The sequence below is a fragment of the Saimiri boliviensis genome, chromosome 17 (assembly GCF_048565385.1).
Source record: "Saimiri boliviensis isolate mSaiBol1 chromosome 17, mSaiBol1.pri, whole genome shotgun sequence".
Taxonomy (NCBI): Eukaryota; Metazoa; Chordata; class Mammalia; order Primates; family Cebidae; genus Saimiri; species Saimiri boliviensis.
In genome coordinates, this window is record NC_133465.1 from 69,530,624 (window position 1) to 69,553,592 (window position 22,969).

The following is a 22,969-nucleotide window of genomic DNA, read 5'->3' on the forward strand; positions in this document are numbered from 1 at the left end:
GGGAGGCCCGGCCCCCGGCCCGCCCCCCAGGCCCGCCCCCGGCCGGGTTTCCCGCCCGCCTTCCGGCCCAGCCCTGGGCGCCGGCCCCTCGTCCGCGGCTGGCCCTCCCTCAGGCCTCGCCGCGCCGCGGCCCCGGGGACTGTGCCCCGGCCCGAGCCCCGCGCCCGGGGAAGACACAGGGCCCCTCGGACGCTCCGCGAGCGCGCTCGCCCTCCGCCGCCGCCCCCTGCAGGGAAATTTCGGAAATTTCTCCTATTTGGGGCTAGGAAGGGACGACACCCTCGGGAAGACCCCCCGGGCGTCCCTGCTTCCCAAGGAGTCTCCGTAGGACCCCTGGAGAGGAGCACCGGAGCCCCCCAGGGCCGGAGACGGAGAAGCGCGCCAGGCGCGGGGCACCCGGCCCCCGGTACCCCAGCCCGCCGGCCACTCCCGGGCGCCGAGCAGTGCGGACTCCCCCGGTGCCCGGCCGGTCCCTCCAGGGCCTCGAGACGCCCGCTGGGCGCACGCAGACGCCGCTGTCGCTTTACAGAAACGGAGCGCAGGCGAGGCGGGACCCGGGCGCCGAGAGCGATCAAGGAAATGCAGGGTCGTGCTCTGACCATTGCAGTCTAAGGGATGACACCTCGGGGGTGGCACAAAGGCCGCGCCGCCCCCGGAGGCCCCCGCCCTCGCCGCGCGCGTGGTCCCAGCCCCGCCGGATGTTGACAGCGTCGCCTAGCAACGGGAGATGGCGGAGCCGGGCGGCGAGGCAGGCGGGTAAGCCGGGTCGAGGGGCCGCGGGTCTTGGAGCCGCCAGGCCGCGCTCCCCGGTCACCGCTCCGGGTCGCCCCCGCCTCGCCCCTTCGCCTCCACTGCCCCTTCCTCTCGCCTGTGTCCTCCCTTCTCTCGCCGTTTTGCGGGCCTTTCCCATCCACCGCGTTCATGCCCCCCCACCCCCGCCAACCCTTCTCACTTCCCCCCTCCCGTCCCTTTGTCCTCTCCCGGCCTCCCTCTTTCCACTACTCTAAGCGTGCGACTCCGCCTCAAACCCGGGCCCGCTGGCTCTGCAGTCACCATGGCAACCACTCCCCGTGGCGGTCCCCACGCGGAGCCCTCCTGAGAGCAGAGGGTCCCGCAGGGCGCGGGTCTGTGGGATGCCGCCCCTGACCTTGCGCCTGGGCCACTCGCTGTGGCCGGAGACCAGGCCGGTCCCGCTCCGCCCTCCTGCAAGGACAGATCCCCTCTCGCCGGCTTGGGGGGGTGACCCGCGATGGGAGGGGTCCCTGCGGCTAGGCGGCCCCGCGATGGACCGCGGTCACCCTCCTGGGGCCTGGGCGCGCACAGGGAGGGCGGCTGGGTGAAAATCCACCCACCTCTGCCACCCGGCCTCTGCTTACTTAGGCTGTTTAAAAGGATAGAAACAGGGCCGGGCGCGGTGGCTCAAGCCTGTAATCCCAGCACTTTGGGAGGCCGAGGCAGGTGGATCACGAGGTCGAGAGATCGAGACCATCCTGGTCAACATGGTGAAACCCCGTCTCTACTAAAAATACAAAAAATCAGCTGGGCATGGTGGCGCGTGCCTGTAATCCCAGCTACTCAGGAGACTGAGGCAGGAGAATTGCCTGAACCCAGGAAGCGGAGGTTGCAGTGAGCCGAGATCGCGCCATTGCACTCCAGCCTGGGTAACAAGAGCGAAACTCCGCCTCAAAAAAGAAAAGAAAAAAAAAAAAAAAAAGGTTAGAAACAGTCTGAAAAAAATTTGCCTTTTTACCGTAGACACTTCCGTATTCTTTCATTTTTTTTTTAAGGTTGGTCTGTAAGTACTGACACAGAAAGACTAAAGGTATTAATAAAATTATAGGCATAAATATAAAACAGTAGGTATAGTTTGATCTCTAATAAAGGGTGTGTGCGTGTTGAAAGACTGTAGTCCTAAGTATTACCGATGAGTATCTTGGGAAGGAAAGGGAAGACCACAGGAGGCTATCACTGTCTGTCTTAAACGTATCTGTATTCCTTTGACAGATAAAAAATAGCTTGGATCTTTAATTTGTAAAAAAAAAAAAAAAAAAAAAAAAAAAATACATATATATAGTGAACCGCGGCATTCTTGTGCTACATAAATCATGGAGAAACTCAGAGTCCCTAGAATGCTGGCCCTGATCACACTGCTTTCTCTACTGCCTATTTCTTTTTCCCCGGTTCCGTCCCAGACACAAGTTATATTTGAGATGATTTTTCTGGGATGATCTAATCCTGCTGTTCCTTTGATGTTTTGCAAATTATATTTTTCATTCCTTCATGGAGCTTTGTGTTTGTGGCACCTCCGCCACCGGACAGGCAGGACCTAGTGCTGTGGTTCCTGAAAAATAGGACCAAGTCGTGACAACAGCCTACGGGGAGGCAGAGAAGTAAGAGTCCAAAAGAGACAGGCAGAATTCAGGAGGTGGAAAGTGCCAAGAAAAAGAAAATCATTGCTCGAAACTGTTCCATTATGTCTCGAAAACCAGGTCTCATCCGGAAGATGGATCGGCTTCTGGGGGAGAGAAGGAAGGGGTTGAAGAAGGCGACATGGTAAAATTCCCTGGGGGAAGTTATTCTGGGCTTGTGTTTACTAGGAATTAAAGAGAATTAGAGGCCAGGCACGGTGGCTCATGCCTGGAATCCCAGCACTTTGGGAGGCCAAGACAGGTGGATCATCTGAGGTCAGGAGTTTGAGACCACCCACAGCCACATGATAAAACCCCGTCTCTACTAAAAACATAAAAATTAGCCAGGCCTGGTGGTGTGTGCCTGTAATCTCTGCTATTCGGGAGTCTGAGACAGGAGAATCACTTGAACCCAGGAGGTGGAGGTTGCAGTGAGCCAAGAACGTGCCATTGCACTTTAGCCTGGGCAACAGACTGAGACCCTGTCACCAAAAAAAAAAAAAAAAAAAAAAAAAGAAAGAAAGAAAGAAAAGAAAAAAGAACAGATGCACTGAAGCATGAAACATGATCTCTTAGTGACGGTGAGAAGGGTATAAATGCAGTTTTCCCGTTGGTATAATTACGCTATAAAAAATAAAACCTCACAAGGTTTTATTTTATACTTTGTTTCCTGATTTTTTTTTTCCTGCCTCACCTTTGCAGGGGTCACCACTAGAGAACAACAATGGCCAGAAAAGTGAAGACACTGTTGGTAGCACAGAGCGTCCTGAAGAAGTCACAGCCCCAGTGGAAGCTGCAATTGAAGAGGAGGTGGAAGCTGAAGGGGACGTTACAGTGGAAGAGGAAGCCACAGTGGAAGAGGAAGAGGAAGAAGAGGAAACGGAGTCCTACGGAGATTCGGAAAGCGAAGAGGAATATTACTTTATGGAAGCTGCATCCCCCAAAAGGGAGATCAGTGCTGCAGCTAGGACTTACTCCTATTTCAGTCCTCCTGGGGAATCGCCCGGAGAGGAGTCATATGAGAGGGCTAGCGGGGAGGCTGGTCTCGAAGGCTCCCACCCAGAGGCCACAGGTCCGTCAGAATCCAGAGAAGGGAGGGTCACCTCTGCAGAGCCATCCCACGGAGGCTTAGGCCCGTCGGTGCAAACGGGCCAGGTCACCCCTGGGCCAGCAGTGGGCAGATTGGTGAGTAGCCCTGAATTCTGTTTTGTGTCAGTATGTCACAGCCCACAGGGTTTGTCACCCTCTGCAGGGAACTTGGGAATACACTGTAAATACGAATTGCAGTCCCTGTTAGAAGTTTCTCAGCAAGGCCATGTGCGGTGGCTCACACCTGTAATCCCAGCACTTTGGGAGGCCAAGGTGGGTGGTTCACCTGAGGTCAGGAATTCGAGACCAGCCTGGCCAATATGGTGAAACCCCATCGCTACTAAAAATATAAAAAAAATTAGCCAGGCGTAATGGTCCACACTTGTTGTCCCACTTACTCAGGAGGCTGAGGCAAGAGAATCACTTGAATCCAGGAAGCGGAGGTTGCAGTGATCTGAGATCGCTCCCCTGCACTCCAGCCTGGGCAACAGAGCGAGACTCCATCTCAAAAAAAAAAAAAAAAAATGAAGAAAGAAGACTGTGTTTTCTTTTTAGTTAGTTAATCTGGTAGATTATGTTGACTGATTTTCAGAAGTTAAAGCAACCCTGCCTTCTGAGATAAACACAGGGAGCGCTTTGGAGCGATGCGAATTGTCCATTCCTCATTATACCCTCGGTGTATTCGTATTCTTCCATCTGCATCGACTCAGGGCTCTCCGTGTGATTCACTGGGTTATAACACATCCTGTCATTATGTGTTCTGATGCTCAGCTTGGCCAGTGAGAGCCACTGAAAGCAGCTTTTGTGCCCCCCGAGGCGCCTCCATCCTTCTGTGAGGACTGTCTTGCTTTCTGGCATAGACTGCCCAGCCTCAGAATCAGACATTCCTCCAGGAGCCCTGTTTCTGTTAGTGGAAAGTAGAACTTAGAAGGTATGACTTGGACGCTGGGGCGTCACTGTCCCCGGGCCCTCTCGGTGGCAGGAGATAGGGTATGCTTGTACTGTACAGACTTCCCCCACGTGTATACATGCAATGTGTGTGCAGACACACACTCACATCTGTTTCATCGGCACACATCCCCGCCCCGGCCTTGGCTCACAACAGTACCTCTGAATTCCATCTCAGCTCCATAAGGGATCCCTCCCGATTTTCTCCTCTTCCTTTATTTATTTATTTTTTTCTTTGAAACAGAGTCTCACCCAAGTAGCTAGGACTACAGGCACTCACCATCATGCCCGGCTAATTTCTGCATTTTTTTTGTAGAGAGGGGGTTTCACCATGTTGCCCAAGCTAGTCTCGAACTCCTGGGCTCAGTCAGTCCTCCCGCCTCGGCCTCCCGAAGTGCTGGATTACAGGCATGAGCCACGCACGGTGCCGGCCTCCTCTTCCGTATTTTATCTCCTTTCTCCCACAGGGAGAAGCCTCTCCCGTGATCCTTGTTGTACTCACTGATGCGGTCAATCCCCTGCACATCACCAGCCCCCACCTTGACTGCCTTGGCTGTCCCCACCCCCAGCATAGCTTAGGTTTCAATTGTTCTGGAAGGGGAGAGAGGAGTGTGGAAGGGAGATGGGGGAAGAGGATGCTTTATACTTCCCAGCTCTGACTGTGGGCTAGACACTGTTCCCTACTGGATCTGTGTCGTCGCAGAATCCTGACAACCCTTTGAGGTAGGAACTATGATTGTGCCCATTGTACAGATGAGGAAACTGAGGGGTGAGAGGTCACTGCATTGTCACCTAGCTGTCATGACAAGGAGTAGTTCTTGCTTCAAAGCCACCGTTCTGAATCACAAAGCACCCATCCCTCCCGCTCACCTACCCCGGAAACCGCGAAGACTTTCTAAAAGTCACTTTGGAGAATCGCTTGGTTCAGTATTTGGTGAGCCCTAATTAAGTTTTACGATCACAAGTGACAAATATGAAGTCAAAACCACTTTTAAGAATTTATCAGGCCAGGCGCAGTGGCTCAAGCCTGTAATCCCAGCACTTTGGGAGGCCGAGGCGGGTGGATCATGAGGTCAAGAGATCGAGACCATCCTGGTCAACATGGTGAAACCCCGTCTCTACTAAAAATACAAAAAATTAGCTGGGCATGGTGGCACATGCCTGTAATCCCAGCTACTCAGGTGGCCGAGACAGGAGAATTGCCTGAGCCCAGGAGGCGAAGGTAGCGGTGAGCCGAGATCGCGCCATTGCACTCCAGCCTGGGTAACAAGAGCCAAACTCCGTCTCAAAAAAAAAAAAATTTATCAACAACAGAAGGCCAGGCGTAGTGACTCATGGCTGTAATCCCAGTACTCTGGGAGGCCGAGGCAGGCCAATCACTTGAGACCAGGAGTTTGAGACCAGCCTAGCCAACATGGCGAGATCCCCATCTCTACTGAAAAGACAAAAATCAGCCCGGTGTGGTGGTGCCTGTAGTCCCAGCTACTCAGGATGCTGGGGCACAAGACCCACTTGAGCCTGGTGGGTCAGAGATTGCAGTCAGCCAAGATCATGCCACTACACTCCAGCCTGGGTGACAGACCCCATCTGGGAAAAAAAAAAAAATTAACCACAACAAAACGAGTGTCTTCACCTCTGTGGAAGTGAAGTCTAGGTCACTTGGTGAGCTGTAAACCCACTTCCGTCCTTGGGCCTAGTTTCTAGAAAATACACTGGGAAGCCGTTTCCAAATACGACTGAAGAAAGGGCGAGGACAGCCTCTGAGCAAGCCCTGGTGCCCTGCTGCCCCGGCGCTCGTCTTTAGAGTAGGACAGCGTGAGTAGGAGTGGTGTCCAGTGTGCGCGGACGCCCAGCAGCCTCTCCTTAGGAGAAGCCCCTGCTGCACACTCTGGAGACGGGCGTTGACCCTGGGCTCCCGTTCAGGTTGTTACGTTCCAGATGCCTCAGAAATAGTTTTCAGAGTCAACACCATCTGAGGAAGCGCAGAGAGGCCGTGCATGGGCTGGAGGCAGAGGCAGCCGGGGCCGAACGTACCCGGGGCTGCCCGTGCAAACTCTTTAGCATCTGTGTGGCTGCCTCCCGCTGTGGATCACAGAAATGACTAGAACCTGACGTGTGGGTTACGGCAAGGGCAGCGTGAGATGAGCTTTGTCACGCCGTGTTGTTGATGGGCAGCCGGACCCTGACTTACCATCTGTTCTTACCAGCATCCCGCAGTTCATCATCAGCGATCGTTATCGTCAGTAGGAGTAACTGCAAAAGTCTCTTTTAAAGCTAAAACGGAGGCCGGGCACAGTGGCTCACACCTCTAATCCCAACACTTTGCGAGGCCAAGGCGGGTGGATCACTTGAGGCCTGGAGATCGAGACCAGCGTGGGCAACATGGTGAAACCCCGTTTCTACTAAAAATGCAAAAATTAGCCAGGTGCGGTGGCGCGCACCTGTAATCCCAGCTACTCAGGAGGCTGAGGCACAAGAATCGCTTGAACCCAGGAGGTGGAGGTTGCAGTGAGCAGAGATCATAGCCCTGCTCTCCAGCCTGGGCAACAGAGCAAGACCCTATCCCAAAAGTAAATAAATAAGCAAACAAGTAAATAAATAAAGCTAAAATCGAGCCAGGTGTTTTTATGAAAGGAAGACATTTTCTTATATGGAAATTTCCCTAAAGGGGGCTGCTTTGAAAGGACAGAAGAGGAAAACAGTCCTCTTGGGAGACCCTGGCCGGGAGCCGAGGCTTTCCTTCATGCTTTCAGGAAGAGGGTGCTCAGACAGGTGGCTTCCACCCTCGCGGTGCCCAGCACGTGGGAGCAAAAGATCCCATGACCCACGCATTCTCAAGCCCACGTGTTTATACTCAGCTACAGATCCAGACAGGCAGAAACCACTCCTTTATTATTATTATTATTATTATTATTATTTTAGAGTAAGGGTCTCACTCTGTCACCTCGGCTGGAGCGCAGTGTTCAATCATAGCTCACTGCAACCCCCAACTTCTGAGCTCAAGTGGTCCCCTCTCCTTAGCCTCCAGAGTAGCTGGGACTACAGGTGCACACCACCACACTGGTCTAAACTTTTTAAATATTTTAGTTAATGATGGGGTCTCGCCATGTTGACCAGGTCTTGTCTCAAACTCCTGGCCCCATTCAGTCTTTCCGCTTTGGCCCCCCAGTGTGCTGGAATGACAGGTGTGAGCCAGGGAAACCTCTTCTGAATTCCTTCTGGGGGGACAGTTAGTTGTTTTCCATTTTGAACATTTGTGAAAGTCAAATGATCTTTACATCCAAATGATTTCCTGTTACTTTAACGATTATGTTAAATTTGGAATAATGTATCATCCTAAATAAACAGAGGGAGGTTCTGTAAAGGAAAATGATATTTATTTGGGGATAGGGAACTGCACTGGGAATCCGGATTCCATAGTGAACTGTTTGTGTTCAGAAGATGAAAGTCGATACAGGAAAAATGAGGAGGATTACATCATTGTTTTGCAATAATTCTCCTTGGCTGTAAGGCTGAGTGACAGGGTAGCATCAGTCCAAGTTTGGACAGGCAGTTGCTGGGTAGCTGTCCTTGCAGAAGGTTTTTTTTTTTTTTTTTTGAAAGGTTATGATGACCTTCGTGCAAGGTTGTGTGTCTTGCAGAGTCTTTTGTGATAGGTTTTGTTATGAGAAATCCTTCCCTTAATGGCTTTCCCCAGCTCTGTTTTTCAGGGTTTTTTGAGGTGGGGGGGGTTCTTTTTGGAGATGGAGTCTCCCTCTGTCGCCCAGGCTGGAATGCAGTGGTGTGATCTTGGCTCACTGAAACCTCTACTTCCCAGGTTCAAGGAATTCTACTGCCTCAACCTCCCCAGTAGCTGGGATTACAGGCACGCACCACCTCGCCAGGCTAATTTTTGTATTGTTAGCAGAGACGGGGTTTCACCATGTTGGCCAGGCTGGTCTCGAACTCCTGACCTAAGGAGATCCACCCTCCTCGGCCACCCAAAGTACTGGGATTACGGGAGTGAGCCACCGTGCCCGGCCAGGTTTTTTTTAAACACAGAGGTGTCTATATTTTGATTCTGACAACTCACAAAGGTAATGAATTAAAATTGAATAATTCCTCAGTGGCCATTCAGCCCTCGCTGACTTAATTTGGGTGGTTCTTCCCGTAGACGGGGTCCACAGAGGAGCCCCCGCCGAAGGTCTTCCCGAAGCGCGCACGGCACCGCTTCCGGCTGAGCCCGGGGAGCAGCGTGGAGTCCTCAGACCTGGAGGAGTTCTCTAAGGAGCCAGGTGCCGCCCCCCGCACCCCCCACCCACCAAGGTCGCCATGCCCTGGCAAGAAGCCACCTGCACCGGCCCTTCTGTGCAAGTGATACCACTCGGGTCATGGGTTACCCGTTTTCCAGGTGGCCGTGAGCTGAAAGATAAAAATGTTACCAACAGATATGGATAACACTTAGTGGGCACTGACTGTTTGATCTCACTGAACCCTACCAGTGACTGGTGAAATAGGGGCCATTCTCTATCTTACAGGCAGGTCCCCTAAGGGCATGAAGGCACTGGTCCAATTAGGTGGCAGAACGCGGCCTTCGCCGAGATACGATGCCCAGCTCCATCCCTGATGGCCACTTCTCTCTGCCTCCTGGTCTCAGAGGCAGGAGGGCTGTGACAGCAGCCCCAGGCCTACGTCTGTCTGTGAACTTTCAAAGGCTTCCAGAACCCCTGTCTTCTTACATAGTCCTGGCATCGCAGCGTTGTGGACGTGGGAGGGCAGATCAGGAAGTTGCAGATTCCCTGTGATACTGACATGCAGTTGGTCCAAAACCTTGTATTACTTGCAAGTGACATAAAAGCAGCACGTATCTAAATTAGGAAAAAGCAGGCTGGGCACAGTGGCTCATACCTGTAATCCCAACACTTTGGGAGGCCAAAGCCGGTGGATCACCTGAGGTCAGGAGCTCAAGACCCGCCTGGCCAACATGGTGAAACCTCGTCTCTACTAAAAAATACAAAAATTAGCTGGGTGTGATCATGGGCTCCTGTAATCCCAGCTTCTCAGGAGGCTGAGGCAGGAGAATCACCCAAACCTGGGAGCCAGAGGTTGCAATGAGCCAAGATCAAGCCACTGCACTCCAGCCTGGGCAACAAGAGTGAGACTCTGTCTCAAAAACAAACAAACAAACAAACAAAAACCACACAATTAGCTGGGCCTAGTGGTGTGTACCTGTAACCCGAGCTACTCGTCATTCCTGAGGGAGTGAGGGAAGCTGAGGCAGGAGAATCGCTTGAACCCAGGAGGCAGAAGTTGCAGTGAGCCGAGATTGCACTACTGTACTCCAGCCTGGGCAACAGAGCAATACCCTGTCTGTAAATAAATAAATAAGTAAAAAACAGAACAGGGATCTCTGCAACCTGGAAGCGTGGAAAAGCCAAAACTAGAGCCTCATTTATTATTTATTATTTCCTTTCTTTTGCAGTCTTTTTTTTTTTTTTTTTTTTTTTTTTTTTTGAGACAGAGTCTCTCACTTTGTCGCCAGGCGCCAGGCTGGAGTGCAATGGTGTGATCTCGGCTCACTGCAACCTCCACCTCCCGGGTTCAAGCAGTTCTCCTGCCTCAGCCTCCAAGTAGCTGGAACTACAGGTGCACACCACCATGCCCAGCTAATTTTTGTATTTTAGTGGAGACGGGGTTTCGCTATGTTGGCCAGGATGGTCTCTCGATCTCTTGACCTCATGATCCACCCGCCTTGGCCTCACAAAGTGCTGGGATTACAGGCGTGAGCCACCACACCCTGCCTGAGCCACGGCACCCGGCGTCTTGTGCAGTCTTATCAGCTGGTTCACATTTTTTAAAAAATTCAGGCTGGGCTCAGTGGCTCACACCTGTAATCCCAGCACTTTGGGAGGCTGAGGCAGGTGGATCACAAGGTCAGGAGATTGAAACCATCCTAGTTAACAGGGTGAAACCCCGTTTCTACTAAAAACAAAAAATTAGCTGGGCATAATGGGGCACACCTGTAATCCCAGCTTCTCAGGAGGCTGAGGCAGGAGAATTGCTTGAACCTGGGAGTCAGAGGTTGCAGTGAGCCAAGATCGCTCCAGCCTGAGTGACAGAGCAAACCTCCGTCTCAAAAAAAAAAGACAATTTTCAAATATAATCTATTAGTTAAGTGACTATCTTTCTATTCACTGTTTATGTATAAAAAAGCCTCTCAAAAATAATTTCCTTCCTGCGTACCTTTAAAATGGGACCCTTTCTCTGGAATATGTTGAGTCTGTGAACATATGATTCGGTGAATGACGTTTCTGACCCACAGGATGTTCGGATGTTTTACCCATCATGCTGCCTGAGGCATGACAGCTGCTGTGCCCTTGATGCCCCAGAATAGAATTACTGAGCCTTGGCTGGGCGTGGAGGCTCACACCTGTAATCCCAGCACTTTGGGAGGTTGAGGCAGGCAGATCACGAGGTCAGGAGTTCGAGACCAGTCTGGCCAATATGGTGAAACCCTGCCTCCACTAAAAATACAAAAATTAGCCAGGCGTGGGGGTGCACACCTGTGGGCCCAACTACTCAGGAGGCTGAGGCAGGAGAATCGCTTGAACCCAAGAGGCGGATGTTGCAGTGAGCCAAGATCGTGCCACTGCACTCCAGCCTGGGTGACAGAGCGAGACTCCATCTCAAAAAAAAAAACACAAAAAAAGAATCACTGAGCCTTCTCTCCAGCAGCTCTGCAATGGCGTCTTTGTCCCTCCCGCATTGACCCCCCAGGGGAGCCCGATGCCCCCGCCAGGGAAGGAGACCTACCAGAGTCCAGGGACCAGATCCAGCAGTCCAGCATTGAGGAAGGGGCCGTGGCGGAGAGAACGGAGTCCGAAGGGAGTGACCAGGAAGCAGAAGATGAAGGGTCCCAACTGGTGGTTTTGGACCCAGACCACGTAAGGAAGCTTTCCCAGGTTTTGCTTTTGCCTGCACAGATGGAGAGGGACGCAGGCTGCTTTCTCCGCCTGCACTGTGGCCCACTCCTGATCCTAAATACCGTACTTGTATCTCGCCCGTTCACTGCACCATTGATCAGTGCTGTTTGACCTGCCACTTCATAGGGTAGTCTCCTCTGAGGTTCGTACGTCTAAGGCCTGTGTTTCTCAGCCCCAGCACCGCCACCCTCTGGGGCCGGGTCCTTCTGCTCTGTGCCTTGCATGGTGTTGAACAACAACCCTGAGCCCCCCACCACTACATGCCAGGAGCATCCCTCCTTGGTTGTGACCATCAAAAATGTCTCTAGGCTGGGCGTGGTGGCTCACACCTGTAATCTTAGCTCTTTGGGAGTCCAAGGCATGTGGATCATTAGAGGTCAGGAGTTCGAGACCAGCCTGGCCCCCATGGTGAAACCCTGTCTCTACTTTAAATGCAAAAATAAAAATTAGCCGGGCGTGATGGCAGGCACCTGTAACCCCAGCTACTCGGGAGGCTGAGGCTGGAGAATCGCTTGAACCTGGAAGGTGGAGATTGCAGTGAGCCGAGATTGTGCCATGGCACTCCAGCCTGGGTGACAGAGCCAGACTCCACCTCAAAAAAAAAAAAAAAAAAAAAAAGTCTCCCCAGTCAGTGCCGAATGTTGGGAGTGTGGGTAAGGGGTAAAAGTGCCCATCTTGGCAGCCACTGCTTTGAGGGTACCAATTGGATCACAGCTCCCCACCCCACCCACTGGCAAGGGGAAAGGCAGATGTTGATTTCATTCCCCCATCAGGAAAGCTGCAGAGCCCCGGGAGCTGCAGGAAGATGCTGGGGCTGCATGGGGAAGTCCTCTCCCCAGACCACTGCTCCACCCCACCCTCCGGCCCAGCTCACCATCATTTTGCCAAAATATGCGCCCAGCTCTGCAAGGGCCTGAGATGAGACCATGAGGTGCCTTTAATTTGTGGCTTCCAGAGTATGAGTCCCAAGCAGAAGCGGGGAGCCCTCCGCATGGAAGTCGGTGTGCCTGTCCAGAGGGAGACCTGTGGCCACCTGGCTGAGCCCTGGGAGGGGCAGGAGGGCAACCAGGAAGGTAACCACAAGTGCTTTTCTGTTGTTCTAGCCCCTGATGATAAGATTCCAGACTGCCCTGAAGAACTACCTGAACCGACAGATCGAAAAGCTGAAACTGGACCTTCAAGAGCTGGTGTGTATCCGTCCAGCCTCCCACCCCGGCCGGATGCCTGCGTCCTGGTGACCCTGCTTCCCTGTTCGGTCCAGGTAGTGGCCACCAAGCAGAGCCAAGCCCAGCGGCAGGAGCTGGGGGTGAATCTCTACGAGGTGCAGCAGCACCTGGTGCACCTGCAGAAGGCGCTGGAGAAGATCCACGACCACCACTCGCTCGTGGTGAGGGAACGCAGGCGCGAGGAGGAGGCGCTGCAGACTGCGCGCGCGCTTCACAGCAGGACCCGCGCTGCCGCCAACGAGGAGCGCAAAAAGCGTAAGGCAGCCCGGAGGCCCCACGCAGCCCCTGGGTCCTGGAGGGCTTTCCCCAGGGGCGTCCCCACGTGCCACGAGGAAGACGTGGCCGGGCACAGTGACTCAGGCTTGTAATCCCAACAACACTCTGGGAGGCCAAGGCTGGCAGATCACGAGGTCAGGAGTTCAAGACTGGCCTGGACAACATGGTGAAATCCCGTCTCTACTAAAAATACAAAAATTAGCTGGGCATGGTGGTGCGTGCCTGTAATCCCAGCTACTCAGGAGGCTGAGGCAGAATTGCTTGAACCAGAAGCCGGGAGGCGGAGGTTGCAGTGAGCCAAGATCGTGCCACTGCACTACAGCCTGGGCTACAGAGCAAGACTCTGTCTGAAAAAAAAAAAAAAAAAAAAAAAAAAATTTAAAAGAAGGAAAAGTAAGATGTGTGTGTGCCCTGGAGGGGTTTCCACCCTTTTTAGGAAGGGAAGGCACATAAATATCTGTTATTTTTTTGGAGAGAGAGTTTCACTCTGTCACCCAGGCTGGAGTGCAGTGGCGTGATCTTGCCTCACTGCAACCTCCACCTCCTGGGTTCAAGCCAGCCTTCCGCCTCAGCCTCCTGAGTAGCTGGGATTACAGGCGCCCGCCACCACCCCTGGCTAATCTTTGTATTTTTAGTAGAGATGGGATTTCCCCATGTTGGCCAGGCTGGTCTCGAGCTCCTGACCTCAGGTGATCCGCCCTCCTCGACTTTCTAAGTGCTGGGATTACAGGCGTGAGGCATCGTGCCCAGTCATGAATATGTTAAATGCCACCTGTAGGGCAAAGCAGCAAATGCCGACACTGTTAACAGCCGGGGTGCAGCGACTCAGAACCGGCAGAGCTCCGAGGGGAGGCGAGACTGGGAGGCGGGAGCAGAGCCGGCGTGCCGGGGCTTCGACAGGTGCGCGTTCCAGAGTGAGGCTGAGGCTGACACGAGGGTGAGACCACGGCCAGGGCCCGGCCGCCGCAGGGCGTGTGTGGCAGGTCAGCCGGCAGCTTCGGATCGGATGAGACAGTGCGGGTACAGCACGAGCTATACCACATCACCGCTAAAGCGACGCCCTTGCACAGAGCTGGCCACGTAGGTGACTGGGGACCGTGGCTTCCTGTTGTGGCTACGGAGTACTTCAGTCTACACTTTCCGATGTTTTCAACTTCACTCAACTCTGTATTACTCTTATAATGGGGGCATGACCTGCACGAATCTGGAAAAAAACAGAACCGCATGGCCAGCCCCGCCGTTCTGAAAAGAAACTTTTTTTTTTGAGATGGAGTTTTGCTCTTGTTGCCCAGGCTGGAGTGCAATGGTGCGATCTCGGCTCACCGCAACCTCCACCTCCTGGGTTCAAGCAATTCTCCTGGCTCAGCCTCCTGAGTAGCTGGAATTACAGGGACGTGCCACGACGCCTGCCTAATTTTGAATTTTTAGTAGAGACGGGGTTTCTCCATGTTGGTCGGGCAGGTCTTGAACTGCCAACCTCAGTGATCCTCTCGTCTCGGCCTCGCAAAGTGCTGGGATTACCGGTATGAGCCACCACGTCCAGCCCGGAAAGAAACTTTTTAATTCTTAAAAGTGGAAGAGGTTTCTGGAAATTTCAGAGTTAAGGTAAGTGGGCACTTCCCAAGAACTTCTCTCCAGTTACCATCAAATTAATAGAAAACACCAAAAGGAAAGAACATGACATCCACGCTGAAATGAAAGAGCCACATCCCCCAGAAGTAATAGAATGTAGATCGACCTGAAGGAGGACGCATGACCCCACCTGCTCCCCGCGCTGCAGTGAGGCTGGAGGCCTGGAGCTGGGGTGGACTGCCTGCTGGCTCCCCTCCACGAGGGCTCAAAGAGCGGGTGTGATTCTGAAAAGATCCAAACGCTCTGGTGGACTCTGTGCTTCCTGGAGATTGGGAGAGGCCGGAGGCGAGGCTCTTCAACCCGGCAACGCCTGCATCAACCACCACCGCCTGTGCCCTCTCAGAACTGAAGAATCTGGGCGACGGTCCCAGCACTGACAGGGGTGCCGACCCTGCACAGCCCCTTAGGTGAGACGTGGGGTCCAGCCCTGGAGAAAGCCCACGGTCACCTGCCTCGTCTGGGAGGGAGATGGGGCTCAGCAGTCACTGTATTAGGGTTCTCTAGAGGGACAGAACCAACAGGATAGACATAGACAGAAAGGGGAGTTCATTAACTCACAGGGTCGCGCGGTCCCACACGGGCCATCTGCAGGCTCGAGAGCACGAGAGCCAGTCTGAGTTCCAGAACCGAAGAACCTGGAGTCTGATGTTTGAGGGCCGGAAGCCTCCAGCCCGGGAGGAAGATGTGGGCTGGGAGGCCAGGCCAGTCTCTCTTTCTGCTTATGTTCTTGCTTCACTGGCAGCTGATTACGTGGTGCCCACCCAGACTGAGGGTGACTCTGCCTGTCCAGTCCACTGACTCAATGTTAATCTCCTTTGGCACCGCCCGCAGGGACACACCCAGGGTCAATACTTTGTATCCTTCAATCCTATCAAGTTGACACTCAGTAATCACCATCACAGTTGCCAAACCTTCACTCCAAAATGTGAGTCGCCAACCGGAGATCACCAGACCTGAGAGGAGACAGAGCTTGAGAGACGGGCAAACCCAGCCCTGATTCCGAAAACTGAGCACGCAGAGGCACCAGCGGGGAGTCTCGTGAGATTGCAGAGGGCGCTTCATCCATAAAGAGAAAAAGTGTTAGGAAAAGGGGTACGTGGAATTTAAAAACATAATCATCGTCCCCTCAAAAGACACTAGATAACTGAGTGCAGTTGAAACTGAATTTCTTAACTAAAAAGCCAGTTTGAGGGTCCTCCCTATAAATAAAGCAAAACCCAAAATGATGGACAGCTTGAGCAGGAGACAAAAGACACAGACAATAGATCAGGAAAACCAAATCCACATCTGTAAGACAGAGGTTTCCGGAGATGAGAGGCAGCGGAGAACAGACGCGTGAGCTCAGGAAGGACGGATCTGCAGATGTAAAGACCGTGGCTGACCATGCAGCTGGGGGAGAAAATACGCCTGCCCAGACATAGCTGGTGGGAGTTCCAAATTCCACAGCAAAAGTAAAAACGCTGCAGGCTTCTAGGCGGGAAAACCCAGATGGCCATTGAGGCCCGGCCTGGGCTGCACTTTAATCAAGGTCTCCATCAGCTGCCCCTTGGAGGAACCAGGGAGAGCTCAGAACTGTCAGGACCCAGCCCAGCCCAGGTTGCAGACTGATTTGTTCTGGGAAGGACCAGGCATTGACTGGTTCTAGCTTTCCTTTTTACCCTGAAGCTTCCAGATGATGCTAACATGTAGCCAGGACAGATCTTAAATGTAAATCACAGGATGTCAATGCATACAGAATTTTTTTTTTTTTTTTTTTTTGAGACGGAGTCTTGCTCTATCACCCAGGCTGGAGTGTAGTGGCGTGATCTCGCTCACTGTAACTTCTGCCTCCCGAGTTCAAGTGATTCTCCAGCCTCAGCCTCCCGAGTAGCTGGGACTATAGGCACACGCCACCATCCCCGGCTAATTTTTGTATTTTTGTTGAGACGGGGGTTTCACCATGTTGGTCAGGCTGGTCTCGAACACTTGACCTCATGATCTGCCCCCCTCAGCCTCCCAATGCGTACAGAATTCTTAGGGAGAAGGATCGTTAGCATTTGACCTACACGCCAGTTACAGACTGTGGAAATTAATGACAACGGGAAGTCCACATGTGAAGACTTCATCTGCAGCCAGATCTGCCCAGACAAAACGCATGACAGTTTATTTACATTTCCGCCAACGAGCCTGAAAACGGATATTCTATTCAAGAAGCTAAAAAAGAGGCCAATAAGCTGAAAGAAGTAGAAAAAGAAACCAATAAGGATCAAAACCAGAAGCTGATGAAATAAATCAAAAATGAATTGACTTCATAAATAAAACTGCTTTTTTTTAAATGACCAGTTAAGCTTATACACTGCTGGCTTCTCTGACAAGGAAGAGGAGGTCATGCAGATAGTGCTGGGAACGAGGACACCTTTGGGGGAGGGTTTTTGGTTTTGTTTTTAATTTCAAGAAAGCTATGCATCGTCCTGGTTTCATCATGGAAAAGTGAAAATGCGGTCAAAAATCTGTTTTCCCTAAATGTACTCATATTGGAAGGTACTATGGAAGCCTCCTAGGAACCTTTCAAGGATCAAACACTTCCTGTGTTATCAAAGCTCCAGGGGAGAGAAGATTCCAGAAACTCCCGGCAAGCTGGTCCTGCAAGGGTTAGTGAAAGGCTGGCTGCAAACGCAGACAGCCTATCAACAGGAAACTAGTTCGGCCTCACAATCCTGAACAAAATGTGAGCAAATTAAGTAGAATTTACTTCTGGAATTCACACAGGAATACTTCACAATTTAAACATCCACTAATTTAATGCATTATATTTACAAATTAAAGGATGGAGGCCCGGCACGGTGGCTCACACCTGTAATCCTGGCACTTTGGGAGGCCAAGGCGGGCACATTACCTGAGGTCAGGAGTTTGAGACCAGCCTGGCCAACATGATGAAACCCCATCTCTACTAAAGATACAAAAATTAGCCCGGCGTGGTGGCACACACCTGTAATCCCAGCTACTCAGGAGGCTGAGGCAGGAGAATCGCTTGAACCCGGAAGGTGGAGGTTGCAGTGAGCTGAGATCATGCCACTGCATTTCAGCCTGGCCGACAGAGCCAGACTCTGTCTCAAAAAAAAAAAAAAAAAAATTAAATTAAAAAATAAAAGGAGGCCGGGCGCGGTGGCTCAAGCCTGTAATCCCAGCACTTTGGGAGGCCGAGGCGGGTGAATCACGAGGTCAAGAGATCGAGACCGTCCTGGTCAACATGGTGAAACCCCGTCTGTACTAAAAATACAAAGAATGAACTGGGCATGGTGGCGCGTGCCTGTAATCCCAGCTACTCAGGAGGCTGAGGCAGGAGAATTGCTTGAACCCAGGAGGCGGAGGTTGCGGTGAGCCGAGATCGCACCATTGCACTCCAGCCTGGGTAACAAGAGCGAAACTCCATCTCAAAAAAAAAAAAACAACAAAAAAAAAAAAAACAAACAAACAAAAAACAAAACAAAACAAATAAAAAATAAAAGGATGGTGGGGGAAGAAAATGGCTTCCTCGGTGGGTGCCAAATGGGTGTTTCATAAAACTCATCATCCATCCCAAACCAGGAGAGAAGGAAAGTTCTCAGTATTTATCAGAAACTATCAAGAAAATGCTACCCAGGGGAAAGACTAGACTTAAAATCAGGAATGAGATGCAGGCGCCTGCTAGCACAGCAGTTACACCGAACTGTAATGGAGGCTCCAGCAGTGCAAAGAAAAGAAGACAAAGAAATCAGATCTGGACCTTGGAAATGAAATGCTGCAATTCTCAGCCTCTGCTAATGAAAAAGACAAAGCGCGGTGGCTCACGCCTATAATCCCAGCACTTTGGGAGGCCGAGGCGGGCGGATCACGGGGTCAGGAGATCGAGACCATCCTAGCCAACATGGTGAAACCCTGTCTCTACTAAAAATACAAAAATTAGCTGGGCATGGTGGTATACGCCTGTAGGCCCAGCTACTCGGGAGGCTGAAATAGGAGAACTGCTTGAACCCAGGAGGCAGAGGTTGCGGTGAGCCGAGATCGCGCCACTGCACTCCAGCCTGGCACCTGGCGACAGAGCGAGACTCTGTCTCAAAAAAAAAAAAAAAAAAAGAAAAGAAAAGAAAAGAAAAAGAAAAAGCTGATCGAAACAGTAAGAAACTGATAATGTAACTGGATACCAGCTCTGCAGTTTTCTCGTACGCCGGTAATATAGTTAGGAATTACAGCTATTTAAAAGTCTCATTCATAATAGCTATAACAACTCTAAAATACCTAGAAATAAGTCCAACAAGGAATGAGTGAGCCTATGTAAAGAAAAGCAATACGGTCTATGAAAGTTCGTAAAACAGATTTAAATAAATGGAGTGCCCAGGTTACCCGCTGGGACGATGTGTGATATAAAAACCCCATTTCCCTCCAAATTAAATAAATCCAGTGCAGTTCACGCTACCGACCACGGTGAGGTGTTTTGAGTGAACTTAAATTTATTTGACATAATTATTTCCTTATTTTGGAGAAGTAACAATTCAGAGTTCAAGAGCGCTACAATGAAAAGGAAGTTTTCCTCTCTTTACCCCGTCCCAGTCCAGCCACCAGGGCCCGCCACAGACGCAACTGAGATTCTTGTGGATTATTTTTGGTTTTGTTTTCTTCGAGACAGCATCTCGCTCTGTTGCCCAGGCTGGGGTGCAGTGGCGTGTAGCCCCAGACTCCCAGCCTTAAGTGATCCTTGCACCTCAGCTTCCCTAGTAGCTGGGACTACTCACGTGCCACCAGGCCTGGCTAATTTTTTATTTTTCTACATATATATTTTTTTGTGTGGAGAGAGGGTCTTGCTGTGTTGCCCAGGCTGGTCTTGAATTCCTGGGCTGGGCTCACGGGATCTTCTGGCTCTGGCCCCTCAAAGTCCTGGGATTACAGGTACGAGCCACCCTGGCCAGCCCTTGTGGAATCTTTTTTGAGATATTTTTGCATCTATAAGCAAAGTCACAAGGGTGTGTGTATGTGTATTTCTCTCTCTCTCTCTTTAACTTAAATGACTGCATATTATACCTACTGCTTTGTTCCTCATTTTCTGTTCCTTAGAAGCGTGTGCTGTGGACATTCCACCGCAAAACATAGAAAGTACCTCAGGCCAGGTACAGAGGCCCACGCCTGTAGTGCCAACAATTCGGGAGGCTGAGACCAGCCTGGGCAACACAGCAAGACCTCTTGAGCTCAGGAGTTCGAGACCAGTCTGGGCAACGCAGTGAAACCTCATCTCTGCAAAAAATACAAAAAATAACAAATGGGCCAGGCATAGTGGCATGTGCCTGGAGTCCCAGCTACATGAGGGGCTGAGGTAAGCCCAGGAGGTCGAAGCTGCGATGAGCTATGATCTCGCCACTGCACTCCAGCCTGGGTGACAAAGTGAGACCCTGTCTCAGAAAACAACTAACAAGAACACTTTATTCTCAACAAGATTTTAAAATTCACCGAGAAGACTGAATGCACAAGAATATCCAAGACAATTTTGAAAAGGAAAGATAAGGAAAGACATGTTTAAGAATAGCAGGTCCTCAAAGAACTTAAAGGAAATTTACTTTGGAATTTAGCTACTGCAAACTATATTAATGCACAGGTTGCTTTTTTTTTTTTTTTTTTTTTTTTTTTTTTTTTTGAGACAGAGTCTCGCTCTGTTGCCAGGCGCCAGGCTGAAGTGCAGTGGTGCGACCTCGGCTCACTGCAACCTCCGCCTCCCGGGTTCAAGCAACTCTCCTGCCTCAGCCTCCCAAGTAGCTGGGATTACAGGCACGTGCCACCATGCCCAGCTAATTTTTGTATTTTTTAGTGGAGACGGGGTTTCACCATGTTGGCCAGGATGGTCTCGATCTCTCGACCTCGTGATCCGCCCACCTCAGCCAGAGTGCTGAGATTACAGGTGTGAGCCACTGTGCCCAGCCTATTTTTGTATTTTTAGTAGAGAGAAGGTTTCACCATGTTGGCCAGGCTGGTCTCGAACTCCTGACCTCAGGTGATCTGCCTGCCTTGGCCCAATCAAAGTGCTAGAATTACAGGCATGAGCCACTGCACCTGACGCACCACTTTTTGTTTATTTGTTTTTTTGAGTCAGAGTCTCAGGCTGGAGTGCAGTGGTGTGATCTTATCTCACTGCAACCTCTGTCTCCCAGGTTCAAGCAGTCCTCACCCCTCAGCCTCCTGCGTAGCTGGGATTACAGGTGTGTGCCACCACGCCTGGTTAATTTTTGTATTTTGAGTAGAGACAGGGTTTCACCATGTTGTCCAGGCTGGTTTTGAACTCCTGGCCTCAAGTGATCCACCCACCTGAGCCTCCCAAAGTGCTGGAGTTACAGGTGTGAGCCCCCACACCCAGCCAAAATGGTTTTGCAAGTTTAAGCTCTATTCTTCGAGAACACCCGGCTCCAGGATGGTATGTCTCCGGCAGCCTTTTGACCTGTGATTCAGTTTTCTGTTTAGATCCAGCCACTGGAAAGGAGAGCTCTGTGCCGCGAGCAAGTGCTGCCCGGGCCTGGCTTCCTCAGTAAATTGCACCGTAGCTTTATAAATCCATCGCCTGCAAGTTTTGATAAAGGAACCCGTTCCTCGGGCCTTGACCTCCTCTGAGAGCACTGACATAAATCTGTCACTTAATTCAGGGCTGGATGGAAGGTGCTGCCTCTTCCAGCCGGGTCCTCTCTGTCCTCGTGGGGAAGTGTCAATACAGGGACGTCCGTGGAGCTCAGCCTGCCCTGGATGCCCTGGTCACCTCCAGGGGCACTTGAGACTCCATCTGCAGTTGCCAGCCTTTCAGTGGTAAGGAACCTACCCAGACAACCTGAAGGCTTCCCACCACTGAGTAAGGACACTCCTTCGGTGTATCCTCAGACCACCGGGCGGATCCGTGAGGCATGGTGGGCAGTGGAACAGCTTGCTGCAATTTGTGGATGTAGATTCCACAGATTTCTGTCTCTTCCATCAGATTGTAAACCCTTTGCTGGCAAAGTCTGGGTCCTGATAGTTTAAAGGCATTTTTCCAGTCTTACCCAAAAATGGCAAGAGGCAGCCAGGCGCCGTGGGTCACGCCTGTAATCCCAGCACTTTGGGAGGAGTCCAAGGTGGGTGGTCCACTTGAGTTTGGGAGATTGAGACCAGCCTGGCCAATGTGGAGAAACCCTGTCTCTACTAAAAATACAAAGTTAGCCGGGCGTGGTGGTGCACACCTGTAATTCCAGCTACTCTTGAGGCTGAGGTAGGAGAATTGCTTGAACCTGGGAGGCGGAGGTTGCAGTGAGCCGAGATCGTGCCACTGCACTCCAGCCTGGGCAATAAGAGCAAAACTCCATCTCAAAGAAAATGGGGTGAGGGGTGCCCAGAGTGCTGTTCCCTGCCTCCTCCTGGGTCTTTGCGTGGAGTAGGGACGCTGGGACAGCCTGTCGCTCTCTCTCCCCCTGCACGTGCAGTGGCAGCTCTGCAGACTGAGATGGAGAACTTGGCCCTGCAACTCTTCTACATGCAAAACATCGACCAGGACCTGCGTGACGACGTCTGCGTGATGAAGCAGGTGGTGAAGAAGGCCGAGGCGGAGAGGGCGCAGGCCGAAATCGAGAAGAAAAAGCAGGTATTCTGCAAACCCAGCACACGTCTCATAATCTCCAGACCATGGAGCTTCCAAAGGGGCTCAGCTGTGGCACCCTCGTGAAGGCTCCTGGCCGGAGGGGTGGCGGCCGGCCTGGGGGGCGTCGACTTGTATTGAGGGTTGGTGGAGTCCGGCCCTCAGCCACCGACACCTCCCGACGGGGCTTCGTCTCATCCTGTTTCCCAGGACCTGTATGTGGACCAGCTCACCGCTCGAGCCCAGCGGCTGGAGGAAGACGTCGCCCTGTTTGAGGCTCAGTACTTGGCCCAAGCTGAGGACACCCGGATTTTAAGGAAAGCAGTGAGTGAGGTACGAGCAGTCCCACCGCTCTCATGGCTGACGCACCAGCGAGTGCCCGTGCCCGGGGCGCTGGTGGGGCTATCAGACTGCACCCGCTTGCCTGCAGGATGAGTGACCGCAGCCAACTGTCCCCCTCCAGCCAGCAAGCTGGAGGTTAAGGGCTGGGCCCTGCACACCTGCACATCACCTTCGGCATCTGCGAGCATCTAGCCCGCCCCAGGGCGGGGCCGCAGTAGACCGACCCGTGGATGGCCTGGTTCCTGCTCCTTCCCTGGCTAGCGGGTGACGGAGGCCTCCCAGGGATTCGGGTACTCGAATCTCTTCATGACCGCCAAGGCCACCTTTCTGGGGGGGATGCTTAGCAAGTTCCTTAGCCTGCCGGGGCCTCTTGTTGGGAGGGCTGAAGTCTTTCTAACAATTCTCAGCCCCATGGGCAGCCGGCCTATGGGGTGGCACCTGCATCTCTGCGCCAGGCAGAGTAGGGAGTGGAGGTGACAAAGCGGGTGG

General features: G+C 52.1%; 1 protein-coding gene across 1 annotated transcript in view; it reads left to right on the forward strand.

Annotated features, from left to right (window-relative positions):
* The first annotated feature begins 59 nt into the window (after nucleotides 1-59).
* CCDC40 (coiled-coil domain 40 molecular ruler complex subunit) overlaps nucleotides 60-22,969 on the forward strand; it is a 63,267-nt gene continuing 40,357 nt past the window's right edge. Inside the window, exons 1-9 of the mRNA XM_039476563.2 lie at nucleotides 60-756; nucleotides 2,490-2,553; nucleotides 3,111-3,593; nucleotides 8,599-8,719; nucleotides 11,202-11,368; nucleotides 12,511-12,594; nucleotides 12,669-12,888; nucleotides 21,987-22,144; nucleotides 22,349-22,471. Coding sequence (XP_039332497.1) covers nucleotides 728-756; nucleotides 2,490-2,553; nucleotides 3,111-3,593; nucleotides 8,599-8,719; nucleotides 11,202-11,368; nucleotides 12,511-12,594; nucleotides 12,669-12,888; nucleotides 21,987-22,144; nucleotides 22,349-22,471 — 1,449 coding nt within the window. The 5' untranslated portion in view covers nucleotides 60-727. The remainder of the gene's footprint in view (nucleotides 757-2,489; nucleotides 2,554-3,110; nucleotides 3,594-8,598; nucleotides 8,720-11,201; nucleotides 11,369-12,510; nucleotides 12,595-12,668; nucleotides 12,889-21,986; nucleotides 22,145-22,348; nucleotides 22,472-22,969) is intronic.